Here is a 15662-nt window from a genome sequence, read left to right as displayed (position 1 = left end):
AGTGTATGACCGCGCTACTATCCCCTTTAAATAAATAAAAAAGCTGACTTATGAGCATTTAGACACATAAATGCATTTGTGTGAAAGCTTGTCTCTTCTGCAGATGTGTTTTTTTTTGTTTTTTTTTTGTAACCTTACTGTGACTGTCGCATTATTAGCACAATAATCATTGACTTCCTTTGACCAAAGTAACCGTAGCTTTCCTTCGCAGACAACAAGTGCTCCAGACGCTCCAAGTAAGATGTCTTTTCTTCCTTTTTAACCGCTTACAATACAGTCAATGTGCAAACATCCTCCTCCTGGGACCCGTTTGTCTGTCTTCTTCCTAAGCCGTCACTCTAACTGCTGCCCTCCCTCCTCTCTTGCTCCCCATTGCAGCAAAGACGATGACAGTGAAATCTGATATGGAACCTGACAAACCGGTTTCCTTGTGGGAGAAGCTCGAGCAGGCAGGACATGGGTGGAGTGGAGATAAAGGGTGGGTGGACATTTGGAGGAAACGCGCCATCTTGGGTAGATCTGCACATTTCAGGGTCGGGGGGAGAATTGGTAAAGAAGTCTGATGTGTTGTTTGTCTTAAGGTGCAAGATCTGAATAATAAATGATCCCTGAATTGTTGTAAGTGTGCAAAGACATGCAGAATGTCAACATGTTGTGTAATGACTGTTGTTCCGTGTGATACCATATTGGAAGAATTTGCTACTTTTAGGGGCTTGGTGTTTTGCCAATCTCACCTCCTGCATGTTTGTACAGGGTAGATGTGGTCAAACGTTTCAATCAGAGCAATGGGTGTTCGAAACAACAACGGTGTATTGAGTGACATCGGATCAAATTTGCTTTCAAAAGTACACACTTTATTTGTAGACTCTTACAGTCACTATTCAATCATTTTAGTGCTACGTAGTATAGGATAACATAACATAAGACATAATACAATCGTAGAAAAATGTAACTAATGCGAACGGATCGACGTTACTGGAGTGACTCGTCCGAGGGAGAGAACTTGACATGTTCGCTCTCGTTAAGCAAACATTAAAGCGACACGCCCCCTCCGGACTCGTGCACCTGACCCAGGATCAGCCCGCACGCCCCTCGTCGGCTCTGCCTCAGCCGCTCATGCAACAGCTGAAACTGACCTGGGATCGGGGGACGACGCTCTCGAACTTCCCTTTGCTCCAACGCCTTCCAACCTGTGGAGAAGGGAGTTGACCGACTGAGCGGACAAGAAGCCACGGCGCTTAAATCGCATGATATTCCATCGTCAAACTGTTTCCGTTTTTTCCGAGTCCAGCGCTAAGCGTCAAGGGTAAGTTGAAGAGACACAAGAGGAGTTGTTGTTGTTGTTGTTGTTGTTGTTGTTTTTAAGCGAGCTTTGTCTCCTCCTTCACTGCACTTCATGAAATGTGCTGATGAAGCTCCATCTTGTGAGCATCTTTAAACTCCGCGGGGCACACTTGAATGGAGCAAAGGCACCTTTTGTCTATCGTTACAACACGCTCTGCCTCGTGCTCACGCGACATGTTTCCAAAAAAAAAAAAAATTACATTTGAAATCATTTAGAATAAACCGTCTCACGCGATGCGCAAACCACCAACAGTGGCATGTGTGTATGCACAGTAAAGTCGACTGAAATGGGACTCAAAACAAGGGAATGACTTTGTCTGGGCCTCTCTTCGCATCTTCATGTCTTCTTCTTTTATTGTGACACAACAAACTTTAAACTGCACAATTGTTATCACATCGAACAGGCATAACCGCTCGATTCTGAAATTGTGCGCGTGTGAAAAGGCCACCTGATAAAAGTCGTGCTGATAACATTTAGCTACGAGCTACTGTGGCAGTAAATGTGTGTCCTTCACATGAATATGCGTTCTTGAGATATTACTCAACCCCAAGTTATTAATGCGATTAATGCTCTTCATTATCACATGGGATCATTGGAAACGTAATTTCCTCACGCTCATGGCGGAGTTTTCATGAATGATTTGAGCAACTCGTTCTAATCGGACAGTTCAGAACACTGGGGAATATATTGCTGATATTAATGCACCATGAAATATGTGCTGCAGATTTACAATCTTGAGCTCAATAATTTAATAGAAGAGGAAAACAGAGGGACTCTAACGTCATATATTACTTCAGTCACACATAACTACATGGATTATATGTTACATGTGCATTATTTCTTGATTAAGTGTCCATGCATGCAGCTCTTTGCAACTGTCAATGAAAGTTGAAGGGAAGAAAAATAAAATAATAACCGTGGGAAATTCGTTTCCTGAAACAGAATACAGTGCTATTCCCTCGTTTAATGCGGAGGTTATGTTCCAGAAAACACCTGAAAGAGATGAGACCAAATTATTTACTGCATATTTATATAAATTAAAGTTAAACGTTTCAAATATGCAATTCAATAATGTGATTTTTTTTTAAAAGCGGTGCAGTTATTATTTGTCCACTTGAGGTCGCCATACACAGACTCTATACAAGCGCATGCGTTTAAAAGGAAAGTCAACCCATGTGGACATACGAAGTACAGTCGATTGGCTGGCTAAACCATTAGGTTCACACTGGTGTCTCTGCATTGTAGGCAGCGCAAAGCAATAAAGTGCTTTCTGTTGCGTCCCAAAATTCCTTGCTGTTTTTTTTTTTTTTTTTTTAACTACAGGTTGGAGAAAGTCAAGCTAAATGTTGCTCTTTACTTGTATTTGTTCCATATTGTTGGCCCAACCAGTTCTGTATTGTTCCACATCGTTACGAGTGTGTAGGCCTGTCAAGGTAACAATTGTTAAGATTATATATTTTCTCAAAAACTATTACCATAAATCATAATATTGTTGTTTTTTAAATGCCTCTGTAATAATGAAAAATAAGGCCCGCCCTTAATATTTTTGATCATTTATTTAATTTTCTTGCTTTTAAATCAGTATTGTTGTTATTATTATTATTATTTCCTTTCTTGTTTGTCTATTACATTGTTTTACTTTCCTCTGTGATATGGATCTCCCTGGGTCTGAAATAAATAATAAAGAGCTGCAAGACTAGCCTGGTTTACATTCTAAATTCGATTATAATCGGTTTAGAAACCCAAACCGAGTGAAAATGCTTCAAATAAAACCTCAATCGGAATAAACAGGCCGAATCTGAATGGAATTTCATTCCGTTTCACAGGGTTGGACTATGCCTTTTAACAAACTGTTCAGAAGTAAATTTTCGCCATCCGTAGTAGGAAGGCTCTGTCTGCGCATGCTCCGTCTCGACGTAAATGCGTGGTGACGTCATCGTTTACCCACGGTGTAAATATGGCTGCTCCCGACGGAGCTCGTATGCGACGGAGATCTTGTTTTTTAACTAATTATACGTTGTTTTCATCACGTTTTTGGTTTTTTTGTTTTTTTTAAATAAACGTATAAAAACAATCCCAACTACTGTGCTGAATAGAAGACATTTACGAAGAAGTGCGCATGTCACACGGCTGTTGCGATTTAAATGTAGTTTAAAAACTCAACTTTTACCTCAAATCGCTAGCTCGTTAGCTCGCAGGCTAGCTTGTTAGCTCGCGACAACAAACGGGTAGCTTTCCCTTAATGGTCTCTGTTGTGTGAAACTCCGCGCTGCGTCTGGGGAAAGGGTGTGGAGTGGGAAGTATTGGACGGAGCCATCACCGGAAAGTTACCGGTCGGCTCACCACAACAATGGCAATTTATTGACTCCAGAAAAAAAACATTATATTTTATATTTATATATATGTCGATATTGTAATTATCGTGACAAGCCTGCGAGTGTTTTCAATAGCTCTACTGTATGTCGGTATTTGTAATTTTATTTCATGAAACAAAATGCTTATGCTTATAACAGTATGATTGAGAATGTGGTCAGCTCGCCTGCCTCACAGTCAGAGGTTCTGCGTTTGAATCTTTCTCTGTGAAGTTTGCATGTTCTGTCTTCCTCACACATTCCAGAAACATACATGGTAGGTTAATAAATACGCAATTGACCATAGGTGTGGTTTGTTTGTTATGTACCATGTGATTGGCGGGCAGCCAGTCCTGGATGCACCCCCGCCTCTTGCCCAAAGTCAGCTGTGATTGGCTCCAGATCATCTGTGACCTTGAACAGGATAGACAGTAGAAAATGTATGGACTGATGGATGAATGCTTACAGTATCTATCAGTATTGTTTTACTCTAGCAGTATGGAACACGTGTTAGTCTTTGTACTTCTCAGTGACGATCACATTCAAGGAGAAACTGCAAACATCTAAGTCTCACAAGTGAAAAAGTGGAGAAGCTCTTTTGGGTTGCTTAGATTTAAATGCACCACATCTCTTTTCAAGTGACCACAGAAGAGGGAGGTGGAGAGGGGAGAAAGCAGTGACAGACAGCTTTATCTTTCCTTTCCCAGATGAGACAGACTCGCCCCTCTTCTGTCCTTGCATGACTGCAGACAGAAAGAAAAGTAGTGCTTAGGAAAGAGCGGTCAGGAGAGGACATCCTCATGGGGAGGGGCATCTTGCCCCGAATCACTTTTCCCAACATCAACGTCACTGAATTTAGAAACGTTTCATACTAGAATTGACTCATTTTGAGCGATGCATCCATGACATTCCCCATAAATACGTTGCTCTATACATGTGAAGATTTATTTTTTCCACACAAAACGTTTGATGAAACATTTTGAGAATTAAGCATAAACAAATACTCATACATTAAAATGAGAATTGTTGGTGATCTTGTCAAGTTGTCAAAGTTTTACAAATAAGGAAATCCTATCTTTGACACCATCATCGTGAGTATAACAGTGTGATTGTAACATTTGTCTCTTGGAGAAAGAACTAGACTGAAATGTCCATTTATTTGGTTTGGTCAATCATTTAAAGATTATTCCATTGACTTTATTATGTGTCGAGAATGACAGTTGCTCCATTTTTTGTTGACTTTCACCTGTTGACTTGAGTCTTGTTATATTACTTTAATCACGGAACATTCTTCTGGGTGTTTTTTTCTGTTTTGGCTCTTCACACGTTAATTCTGTTAACTTTGACTTTTATCTCCGAAAATTACAACTTTATACTGAGGAGAAGTTGTGATGGCTGTCGTTGTATGGTGGTGAGCATCAAGACTCAGTGCTAGCACTCCTGAGTGTGACTCACTACCTCAGTATGCTCCACTCCCTTTTTTCCTCAGTCCCTCTTTCCTATGACACTGCATCCCTCCTTCCTTTCACAACTGCTCCCTCCCTTTTTCTCCTTGCCTCACTCAATCATTCCCTCAGGATTACACTTTTCTCTTCTTTATGTAATTGTATCTTTGCTATATTGTTGTATAATGTATGTCATTTAGCTTAGTAAGTACATCTGTTTCTCAGGCTTGTGTCAAAAGCTGGAATCCAATGCTTCTAATTTGGGAATAAAACATGTCACAGGACAAGAGCTGTCTTTGTAGTGCACTACAGGAACACACACACACACTCACATACCGGTCCAGTGTTCACGTGGGTGGGTGTAATGATGAAAAAATAGAAACGACAATGTGACTCAGACATTGTGCACAACACATTCCATAAATCACCACATCCCGCACACACAACGTCGAGGAATCATAAACATTTGGAAGAGATATGTCAGTTGTGGGCAATTTATTTCCAGCAGTCGATCAACACTTACTGTGTTCTTGTATAGTACGTGTGTAAATGAATGTGTGTGATGTTAACTTGGTCCAATGGGAGTAAATATATTGAAATGAAAGGCCTTTTCTCCGCATTTATCTATACTGACTGACGTACCGCAAACCTTAAAGCGATAATTCTATAGGGCGGCACGGTGAATGACTGGTTAGCACATCTGCCTCACAGTTCTGAGGACTGGGGTTCAATCCCCGGCCCCGCCTGTGTGGAGTTTGCATGTTCTCCCCGTGCCTGTGTGGGTTTTCTCCGGGCACTCCGGTTTCTTCCCACATCCCAAAAACATGCATGGTCGGTTAATTTAAGACTCTAAATTGTCCGTAGGTGTGAATGGTTGTTTGTTTATATTGAATGTGCCCAGCAATTGGCTGGTGACCAGTTCAGGGTGTACCCCGCCTCTCGCCCAGAGATAGCTGAGATAGGCTCCAGCACACCCAAGATCCTAGTGAGGATAAGCGGTATGGAAAATGGATGGATTATTTTAAATCGAAAACAATCAAATGAGTTTTAATAAAGACGAATAAAAATACAATAAAAAGACGACTCTCCAGTGGAAATATACCATTCAAAAAATCTGGTAGTACAACCAGGTGTCAAGGAATGTACACTGCTGTTGTGTACATTGTAAAGTAGTGTAATATAAAACGTTGTTTACGTCCATGCGCCTGTAGCAGTGCTGTAAAAATTAGTATTTGCGGGAGATGCAAACAGGCTACCTCAAAGTAGTAGCATTGCTGCCTTTACATTCGTTGGTATTACAATGTTCGTGTATCCTCCAATCTGTAGAGCGTTCGATGTCACACAAAAACTCACAAACACTCTCTTGGAGCACAGATACCAACCCGCCGCTGTGCAAGAGTACGTGAGACAAAACTCGCTCCTCGAAACCCTTAAGAGTAGCGTTAGCTGGTGGGTTAGCGGCTCACCTTGCTAGTTAGCGCACTCGACATGTCATCAGTCAACCCATTACTTTTCAGTTCAGCACGCCACAGCACATTTGAAATGGTAAACTCTAATCCGGTTTGTGTTTCCATTGCGAGGTGTGTCAGGCCAATGGCAGTAGCTGCCTTACTTAAACAGTGACATCATTGTAGCTCGACATAGTGTAACTCATCAATGAATTCACTCAAGAAAAGTAAACAGAGCAACAATGGATGACATCCAAAATTCTGTTTCTTCACTTTTTCTTCCTCTTTGGTTATGTGGCTGCTTATTACAAGAAGAAGACAACCTTGGTTTAAGGTTGAGGTATAGTTAAGTGCTGTTATAGTTTGAGCATTAGCCATGGGTGGCGGACTGTAGATAAAGGGTTGAATGAATACAGAGACAACAAACAAAAGAGACTGAAAACGGAAAAAGAACAAAAAGGCGCAGTTGGAGACAGGCAGAGCAGCATTGGAGAGCTTGAACAGAAAAGTCTTTTTTTCAACGGGCCCAGTAGGAGAAGTGTCTCCACGGGCAGTTTGGGCCCAGGCGAGGACAAACTGATGTCAAATATGGCTGTTTGGATACATTATACAGGGCCCTATGAAATATTTTTGTATTGTATTTTTATTATTTCTTTTTGGGAGAAATTCCGTTTATTTTATTTGTTTGTTTTTCTACAATGCACTTAAGATGATACACGCACATTTCTAAACTTATAAATACTACGAATACTAACTTCACCCCCACATATGAATGGCTTTTTTTATTGATTTTAGCACCATTTGGGGCCTTCTTGCAATGTAAAGATGATCCATATCATGGCATCTCTAATCAAACTGCTGTAGACTGCACACGTCCCTTTCGGTGGGACATCTACATTTCAATGGCCCTACGGTAGTACAGTTTGTAATTATGTCCTCGTCATTTAAGTTAAAAAAAAGTCTTTTGTTACTTCACTGTCTTAATCTTAACAGCTGGTAAATTATTTTGACGCGTGTATGACAGTTGTGTTCCTCATAATTTGTAAAGTAACACAAATACTTCCTCACGGTGACAGTTTGATCCTGAAGCAGATTAGTTCTAATTTGAATTGTTTTTCTTCAAAATCAGAACAAATCTGAAGTCTTGGAACTGGCCGGGCTCGACCTCTGAAGTTCCGGTGTATTCAAATGTACAATTTGAACTCTCGCGTCCTACAGCCTCCACCTTGAACTAACATTCGTTTGATTGCATCATTTGATCTTCAGACAAGAGGAGCAAGGCGCCATCACTTCTAGCCCGCTCACCCTATGCACTCTCTTTGTCCTCCTACCTCCTGTCTCACACCCGCTCACCCTTTTCGTTCTACCACCTTCAGTTTGCCCCCCTGGGTGTTCTCTTCTCTCCCTGCCCTTCCCTCTCCTGTTTCAGTCTCAACAATCTGTCTCCTCCTCATCACGATCCTCTATGCGTGCACTCTCTCTCCAGAGGTAAACAGTCCTCTTGTGGTTGTTGGCTTGTTTCCCACCCTGGACATTCCCGTTGCCTCGCCGTGGGTTGCTGTGGAGAGGCACCAGGAGAGAAGCACTTGCCCTGCTCTTCTCTTCCTTTTTCCTGCCAGGCTTCAAATACCAGCTGCAGAGCCCCTTTTTTTTTTTTCTCCATATACCTTTATTTCCACCCAGAGCTAAGCTTTGTATGTACTTATATTTTCACATAGTCATCATAAACATTACGTGTTCACAATAGTGACTTACATCTTCAATTAATATACAGTATGTGCCCATAGAATACTACAGACCGAACTAAAAGTGAGTGCATGTTTACAGACGTTATCATAGCGATTAAAATATGAACATATGTAAACGCTGCAAGGAGACAGGCACAGGTGTGTTTGCTCTTTAGTTAAGAGAGCCGTGAGTGGAAAAGTGCAGTCGTGGAAAACCTCTGCAGTGATGCAGAAGGTGTTTGTGTTCCATTCTGCTGTGTTGTCATCGTTGCGTAGACACGGAGCGACTCAGAAACGCTGTGGGATCGAATTGCAGTTTAAAAAGACTTGTGTGGTAATAATGGCGTAAAAGCTCACATCCATACATACAACCCCAGTTCCAATGAAGTTGGGACGTTGTGTCAAACATAAATAAAAACAGAATACAATGATTTGCAAATCATGTTCAACCTATGTTTAATTGAATACACTACAAAGACAAGATGTTTAATGTTCAAACTGATAAACTTGATTGTTTTTAGCAAATAATCATTAACTTAGAATTTGTCTCGTCTTTGTAGTGTATTCGATTAAATATAGGTTGAACATGATTTGCAAATCATTGTATTCTGTTTCTATTTATGTTTAACACAACGTCCCAACTTCATTGGAATTGGGGTTGTACATTCATGATGAAGACATTAGAAAATAGGATTAAAATACAGACAAGAATAACCTTTGAAGGTTTAGTGCAGTTTAACAATGTTGTCATGGATTTGTCTGTCAGCCAGGAAAGCTAATTTGTAAAAAGAAATATTTGGATGGCAGCAGCAGATCTCGATATGTCCTTGGGGACATGCATTCAATGTAATAAACCCTCAGTTAAAACAAACAAAAAAAAAAAAAGACAAAAAAACAAGACATGGCTTCAATGTCATGCATTACCCTGGATTTATTTTGTTCCATTAACAACAGATCATATTTCTGCTTTTGTCTCATATTGTGCTTCTCCATAGTTGTACAAATGACTTGCCTGGGAGAGAGAGTCACACACATTTGAACGTTTGATTGGTTTTTAAGAGAATATATAAATGACTATCCCTTTCAACGTAATCACGTTTCTGGCAGGGCACAAATATTGGCAAACATGGTTATTGGTACCATGGTTACTGGAGAGATAATATCATTTTCCACAGAAAAACACAACTGGGCACTTGTTCATTTGACCAGCAGATATGCAGCAGCTCCAAATCAAGTTTTAATTGTCTTAATGGTAATAATGAAGTAGGCTGCACCAAACATATGACAAGTAAATGAGTATTTTCACACGAGAGCAAGGAATTAGGCAGCCGGGTTCAGAATCCACAGCATCCACACAACAGAACGGACAACACCAAAGATCTACCAAGCCTTCACCAAATAGTGTAGCCTCAAACAAAGCAATGAGACACAGCTGTTGAGAACGCAACAGCAGACTGGGAGCTGATTGGCTAATGAGACATGAGAGAACAAAATAAGAGTAAAACCTTCCGAGGGAATAGTCCAAAATTAAAAACAACACTAGCATCCTCAGGAAAGAGCAATCCACATAGGACGAAGGCATCTGTTCTTCACACATTGCATTGATCACACAGAGCGACAGACAACTGTCGCAGTCAGTCGTCCATGTGTTACATATTGTTGCTAAAATTGGGTTTAAAATCAATATCTGCATTTGTCTTGCAGGTAAAACCTCAACAAGCGTGAAGATGTCAAAGATCTGTGCTTTGATGTTCATGACAAGTGAGTCAAAGTAATTACACTTCTGTAATCCAAGATTTGCCAGAACAATATAGTCAGAATAATTATAAGTGAATAATCTGGAAGAAATAGAAGCACAAATATTAAATAGCATGCTCACAGGAAAAGAAATGTAGTATTCTGAGGGTAGTGGGAGTTTTTATGTGTGCAGTATTATGCAAATGACGCCACGGTTACTTGACAAAATGTTTTACTTACTACAAGTGAGATAAACTGTGTGATAATGTTTGCTTTGTCTGAAGGGCATTGTACTTATTTGACATTATGGAATTTGTGTGATATTTTATCAACTCTTACATTTTGTGTTTTTGCTATAAACAGTCTTCTGATATAAAAATACATATACTTCTATATTTGTCTCATCATGCGAATATGTGTTTCTCCCATCTCTTGCAGGTATCTCCCTGGTGTTTGCTGAAGAACAGAAGTGTAAGAACGTCTGACTCATGATAGATTTTTGCCCCAAAAAAATCCACTTTATGTGAAGGTTTAAGTAAAGTGACCTCTATATTCTGTTCTACATATGCACAAAATGCACATTGCAATGTCTTGACACAGCGGTGGTCAATCATTAGTGAGGGAATCAAACTAGGCCATAGTGTATGCTCATCTCACATTGAACTGTTGACTTTCATGGTTCTGCTAGATATTTGAATGGTTAGATGTGTGTCAGAAAGGTTCCAGGGCTAGTGTCACAGAACATATACCGTATTTTCCCGACCATAAGGCGCACCGTATTAAAAGGCGCAGTCTCAGTTACGGCGTCTATCTCTGTATTTAACACATATATAAGGCGCCCCGCATTATTGGGTGCAGGCATGGTAAAACATACGCTAGCTTAAAACATACGGTAGCATGCATGCACGCTAAAACAATGTTTTTAAAAGGGAAGCGGGAGCAAAACCGAGTTTGGGTGTACTTTATTTAAGTATTTAACAATGTACTCATGTAATTTTGTGATCAATACTCATCCACAAATCCATCAAAGTCCTCATGTTCTGTATCCGAAATGAACAGCTGGGCAAGTTCTCCATCAAACACGGCAGGTTCCCTCTCGTACCCGTCGGAGTCAGTCTCGTTGCCGTGCGGCTCCTCAGAAATGATGCCGGCTTTTACGAAAGCTCCAACAACAGTGCAAGCAGACACGTTAGCCCAAGTATCCACAATCCACTCACAAATTGTGGCGTAACTCGCCCGGCGCTGCCTCCTAGTCTTATTAAAGCTGTGTTCGCCAGCTGTCATCCATGGCTCCCACGCCGCTCACTTCACTTTGAACGCCCCGATTACACGGATGTCCAGCGGTTCGTCAAGCCTCCTGGAATGATGGCAAGCTCCGAGTTATTGCACTCAGTCGAATGGTGACTTGAGACGCTTCTCCCGGCTGTTCTTTGCTCATTAATCCATTGCTCGAGATGGTCTTCCAACTCGGACCCACCTCGCCTTGTTTCCGCCGAAACTCAGCTTCGTCTTCTTGACTTGGCGAAGCTTGTATTTCTGCTTCCTCCACTTGCGAACCATGAATTCGTTGATCTTGAATTCTCTCGCGGCTGCTCGATTCCCATGTTCTTCCGTGTAACTGATAGCTTCCAGTTTAAACTGTGCTTCGTAAGCGTGTCTCTTTGTAGCTGCCATTTTCGGGGGTACTTAGCCAAACAGATGTTGTTTTGCACAATGCACACCCCGGCACTATATACCTACTGGAGGCGCGGCTTTAGCGTCCTCCTTCACGCACCCTTCCCCCTTTACGTCCGAATGCTGTCCTCAGCCACGTCCGCCTTTCCTCTATATAAGCAGCATGTCGGCAGGATAAGCTCCCAGTCAGTCAAGCGGTCAAAAAAAAAAAAGTCAAGCGGAGCGCTCATCACACAACATTTATAGATGTTGGAACTCGGTGCACACATAAGGCGTGCCGCATTATAAGGCGCCCCCGTCCATTTTGGAGAAAATGTAAGACTTTTAAGTGCGCCTTATGATTGTGAAAATACGGTATTTGAAATACAAACTCCAAGTTTTCTCCTTAGAAGTAATCCCCCTAGATTCTAACAAATGTTCTCAGTCTTCATGGACTTCTTTAAAATGACTCCGCTTGTTGACCCCCTTGAGCTTGGGAAACGGGAGGGGAAAAAAATCACGTGGAGTCAGGTCGGGTGAGTAGGGAGGTGACTCCAGCAAGGCAATGATCTTCTCGACCAGGAACGGTCGCATTCTCAGGGCATTGTGAAAAGGCTCGTTGTCATGGTAAAGCAGCCATAAGTAGCCTGCCAAAACTCTCGCCTCTTATTGCGCACTGAACGAAGTCAATACCACTGTAGACCTGCTGGTTGATCCTCTGGCACTCATTGAAGGGAAAAACTTGTAGTTTTTAGTTTGGACTTGAAATAAATATTTTGTGACACCAGTCCTGGAGCTTTAGTGACACACCTCTTATACGTCATGTACCTGATACTCATACCAACTTTGTTTCTGTCTCTACAGCTGAAGATGACCCATTTACCTTTGGTAAATCCTCTTGATCTACAAAATACAATCAAAATCAATATTTATAACCTAATGGTGTGGATCATCTCTATTATTGGGCTTGAGACTTGAAGACAAGAATATCAGAGCCATCGTGTCTCTGTGCACCACAAGAATGGATTTGACATTAGGCTATCATGATGGTCAGACTTTCAGCTTTGAATTGCACTTGGCAGCTGCTCACTGGAACATGCAGGAATTGACCATGAAAAGGGTTGATGCAAGTCAAGGAAGCCATGAAAATTAAACACTTTTTTTTTTAGAATTCTTCGTATAGAGAATACTAGAGTATAATTATCAAAGTCTAAAATCAAGAAGCACCTTCATTAATGCATGTAAGTTGAGAATTTTCCTCAAGACGGAAAAAACTAGTTGGGTTATTTGTGGAACATTTGTTTCTATCCTCAGTTTTGGGATTTAGGTCACAATGGTGTAGTGGTGCATTCGCCTGACTTCAGTTTGGGGTTTTAGTTCACACTCTGACGGTGTGATTGTGAAGGGTTGTCCGTCTTTATTTGTGGCATGAAACTGACTGGTGACCAGTCCAGGGTGTAGTCTGCCTTTCGCCTGTAGTCAGCTGGGATCAACTCCAGCTCCCCATGACCCTGAACAGGATTAAACGTATAGAAAATGGATGGTTGTTGGGATTTTTAAAGTGTAGCTAGTTTAAAAAAAAATAAAAAAAAAGTACCCATTAAACTAGATTAGTAAACAACTCTTAGACGAATCTGAAGTCGCTTATCTTCACTCGGGTCGCGGGCTGGTGGAGGAGCCCATCCCAGCTGTCTTCAGGCGGGAGGCGGGGTACACCCTGAACCGGTCGCCAGCCAATCGCAGGGCACATAGAAACAAACAACCATTCACACTCACATTCACACCTACGGGAAATTTAGAGTCTCTAATCGACCTACCGCGCATGTTTTTGGGATGTGGGAGGAAACCGGAGTGCCCGGAGAACATGCAAACTCCACACAGGCGGGGCTGAGATTTGAACCCCGGTCCCCAGAACTGTGAGGCAGATGTGCTAACCAGTCGTTCACCGTGCCGGCCTTCAGGAAGTTATTGATGATTATTACTTAAGCAATATTTTTGAGTTTGCTTCTGTATCACCATATGGAAATCCTGATCTGCACAGACTACCACAGACTGCGTGTTGGGGGTCTGATTCTTGCAGCTGTCCTTTGTCTCATTGGCATTACCATCCTGTTCAGTAAGATGCATAACACACACACATACACCCAGACGCTTTTGTGTACACAAATGTATAGACAACAGTCATAATGTTTTTAAAAAAAATAAAAAATAAATCAATAAAACCTGATGTACCAAATAAAACGTACACTTTTCTCTTGGCGCAGGTGGCCACTGCAGGTGCAAGTTCAAGCAGGACAAAAGGTGACACTTGCACTTAAACATGTTTATACAATTGCAGTTGAAAATATATGTCAGTAACAATGTGCTATGTCTTGTCTCACTCTGTGCTCATCTCTCTGCAGGAGGAGGGCAGGAAGCAACACTCAGGCAATGCTCACTGACCAAGGTAGTGTATACTAGTCCGCTAGCAGACACGTCAAATGCCTGCCACCCAAAATTATATATAACTACGCCTAATATCACACTTGAATTCTTAGACGATATACCTACTGTATGTGTAGTAAAATAGACCTCTCCATTCCTGCTAAAATATTGACAATTTTATCACCCATTTTCAAGCCTGCCAAAGTCTAAAGTTATATTTACTCTGGCCACGTGTTTGACTATGAATGGCCTTTATGCCACATGCGCTGATACAATGTGGAGAGCAGCTTAATGTTGGCCAGCGATGGCCTTGGTCCACACTGTTCAACAGGTGGTGTCTCGCAGGGAAGGGAACAGTGGTGTGAGACAACCAGTTATTGTGTAAGGGGAAAGGTCAAAGTAGAACAAATATTGCATTGACAGGAAGAGAAAATGAAACAAATGTTTAGTTGGTCACCCCTTTGGTGCTGTAAACGCCAAATGTCATACCATCTGTCTGCAGGTCGTGCCTGTGATTGCTAGAAGTTGACAAGAAACTTCCCCAAGTCAGATATTGCAGAAGCGGCAACGTTTGAGGCCCAAGTACCTCTACTTGGAGATTTTCATTGTTTAGGAAACCAACAGAAAATTGTAAGGTGTGGGCTTCTTGTGACTCATTTTTGACTGACAACTGATCTTTCATGCACTCACAAACACACACTTGCATTTGAAAACTCTTGTACACACACACACACACACTTCATAACGCTTTCATATCATTCAATTGAACTTTTTTACATTGTCATAATTATCCATGAGTTTGCATTCAAAGCTTGAATTGATTAAAGTGAAAGTGACCTGTTACACAAACCAAGTACCAAAACAGTTCCATATATACGTTGTGCCACTGTATCCCAATACTCTGTATTGTGTGTGCGTAAATAAAATGTAAAGCTAGACATTAGTTACTGCAGGCAGCCTAACGCATGTTACATGTATCCATGTCAAATACATCAAATACACATAGTAATAATCATCCATGAGTTACGATATGTTAAGTGTTGTGTTAATAATTGATGATAATCTTTTAATGTTCCTATTTAGCTTCTTTGAGCAATGCGGTGGATGTCACCATTCAGAAGCAGTCTCTGCCATCTTTCAATTAAAGAATTGCTGAAATGATAACTATGAGAAGCAGTTTCATTTGTGCGTTTAAAGGCTTCGACTGAGTCAAGGCAGCAACAGTGGCGGTATACCGTTCTGATGTTGCCGTTATGAACACAATTGACTTCTCTGTAGAGTAACTACAGTACGCTTGCACCTGCCTATGTTGTAAATGCACCTGACCTATAGATGGCAGCAAAACAACATACAGTTCTCGGGACAGTTGCACATTTGATTGTATTGAAAGCACTAAATTAGTATATTGGACCAAACGCTGATATTAAATACACATTTATAAACACTGAGTTTAATCACGTAGGGGATACGTGGGTCTACGCTATCAAAAGGGGTGTAGATGGGAGATACAAGTACAAAGCACAGTTTGTGGC

General features: G+C 41.3%; 1 protein-coding gene across 1 annotated transcript; it reads left to right on the top strand.

Moving 5' to 3' along the window:
• The first annotated feature begins 407 nt into the window (after nucleotides 1-407).
• On the top strand, nucleotides 408-15303 carry LOC133401209 (FXYD domain-containing ion transport regulator 3-like). The gene is made up of 8 exons (XM_061673905.1): nucleotides 408-1306; nucleotides 10021-10077; nucleotides 10492-10524; nucleotides 12571-12594; nucleotides 13748-13822; nucleotides 13971-14007; nucleotides 14109-14152; nucleotides 14633-15303. Exons 2-8 carry the CDS (start codon nucleotides 10044-10046, stop codon nucleotides 14650-14652), a joined length of 267 nt encoding a protein of 88 aa, XP_061529889.1. The 5' UTR covers nucleotides 408-1306; nucleotides 10021-10043; the 3' UTR covers nucleotides 14653-15303.
• The last annotated feature ends 359 nt before the right edge of the window (nucleotides 15304-15662 follow it).

The sequence above is a fragment of the Phycodurus eques genome, chromosome 4, assembly GCF_024500275.1.
Source record: "Phycodurus eques isolate BA_2022a chromosome 4, UOR_Pequ_1.1, whole genome shotgun sequence".
NCBI lineage: Eukaryota > Metazoa > Chordata > Actinopteri > Syngnathiformes > Syngnathidae > Phycodurus > Phycodurus eques.
Note: the sequence above shows the minus strand (reverse complement) of the source record. Positions and strands in the feature narration are given on the sequence as shown.

Excerpts from the sequence above, each read along its gene's own strand:
- LOC133401209 (XM_061673905.1), top strand. The coding sequence starts at position 10,044 with ATGTCAAAGATCTGTGCTTTGATGTTCATGACAA. Across the intron at positions 10,525-12,570 it reads GTTTGCTGAAGAACAGAAGT|CTGAAGATGACCCATTTACC; the intron begins GTAAGAACGTCT and ends CTGTCTCTACAG. Across the intron at positions 13,823-13,970 it reads TGGCATTACCATCCTGTTCA|GTGGCCACTGCAGGTGCAAG; the intron begins GTAAGATGCATA and ends CTCTTGGCGCAG.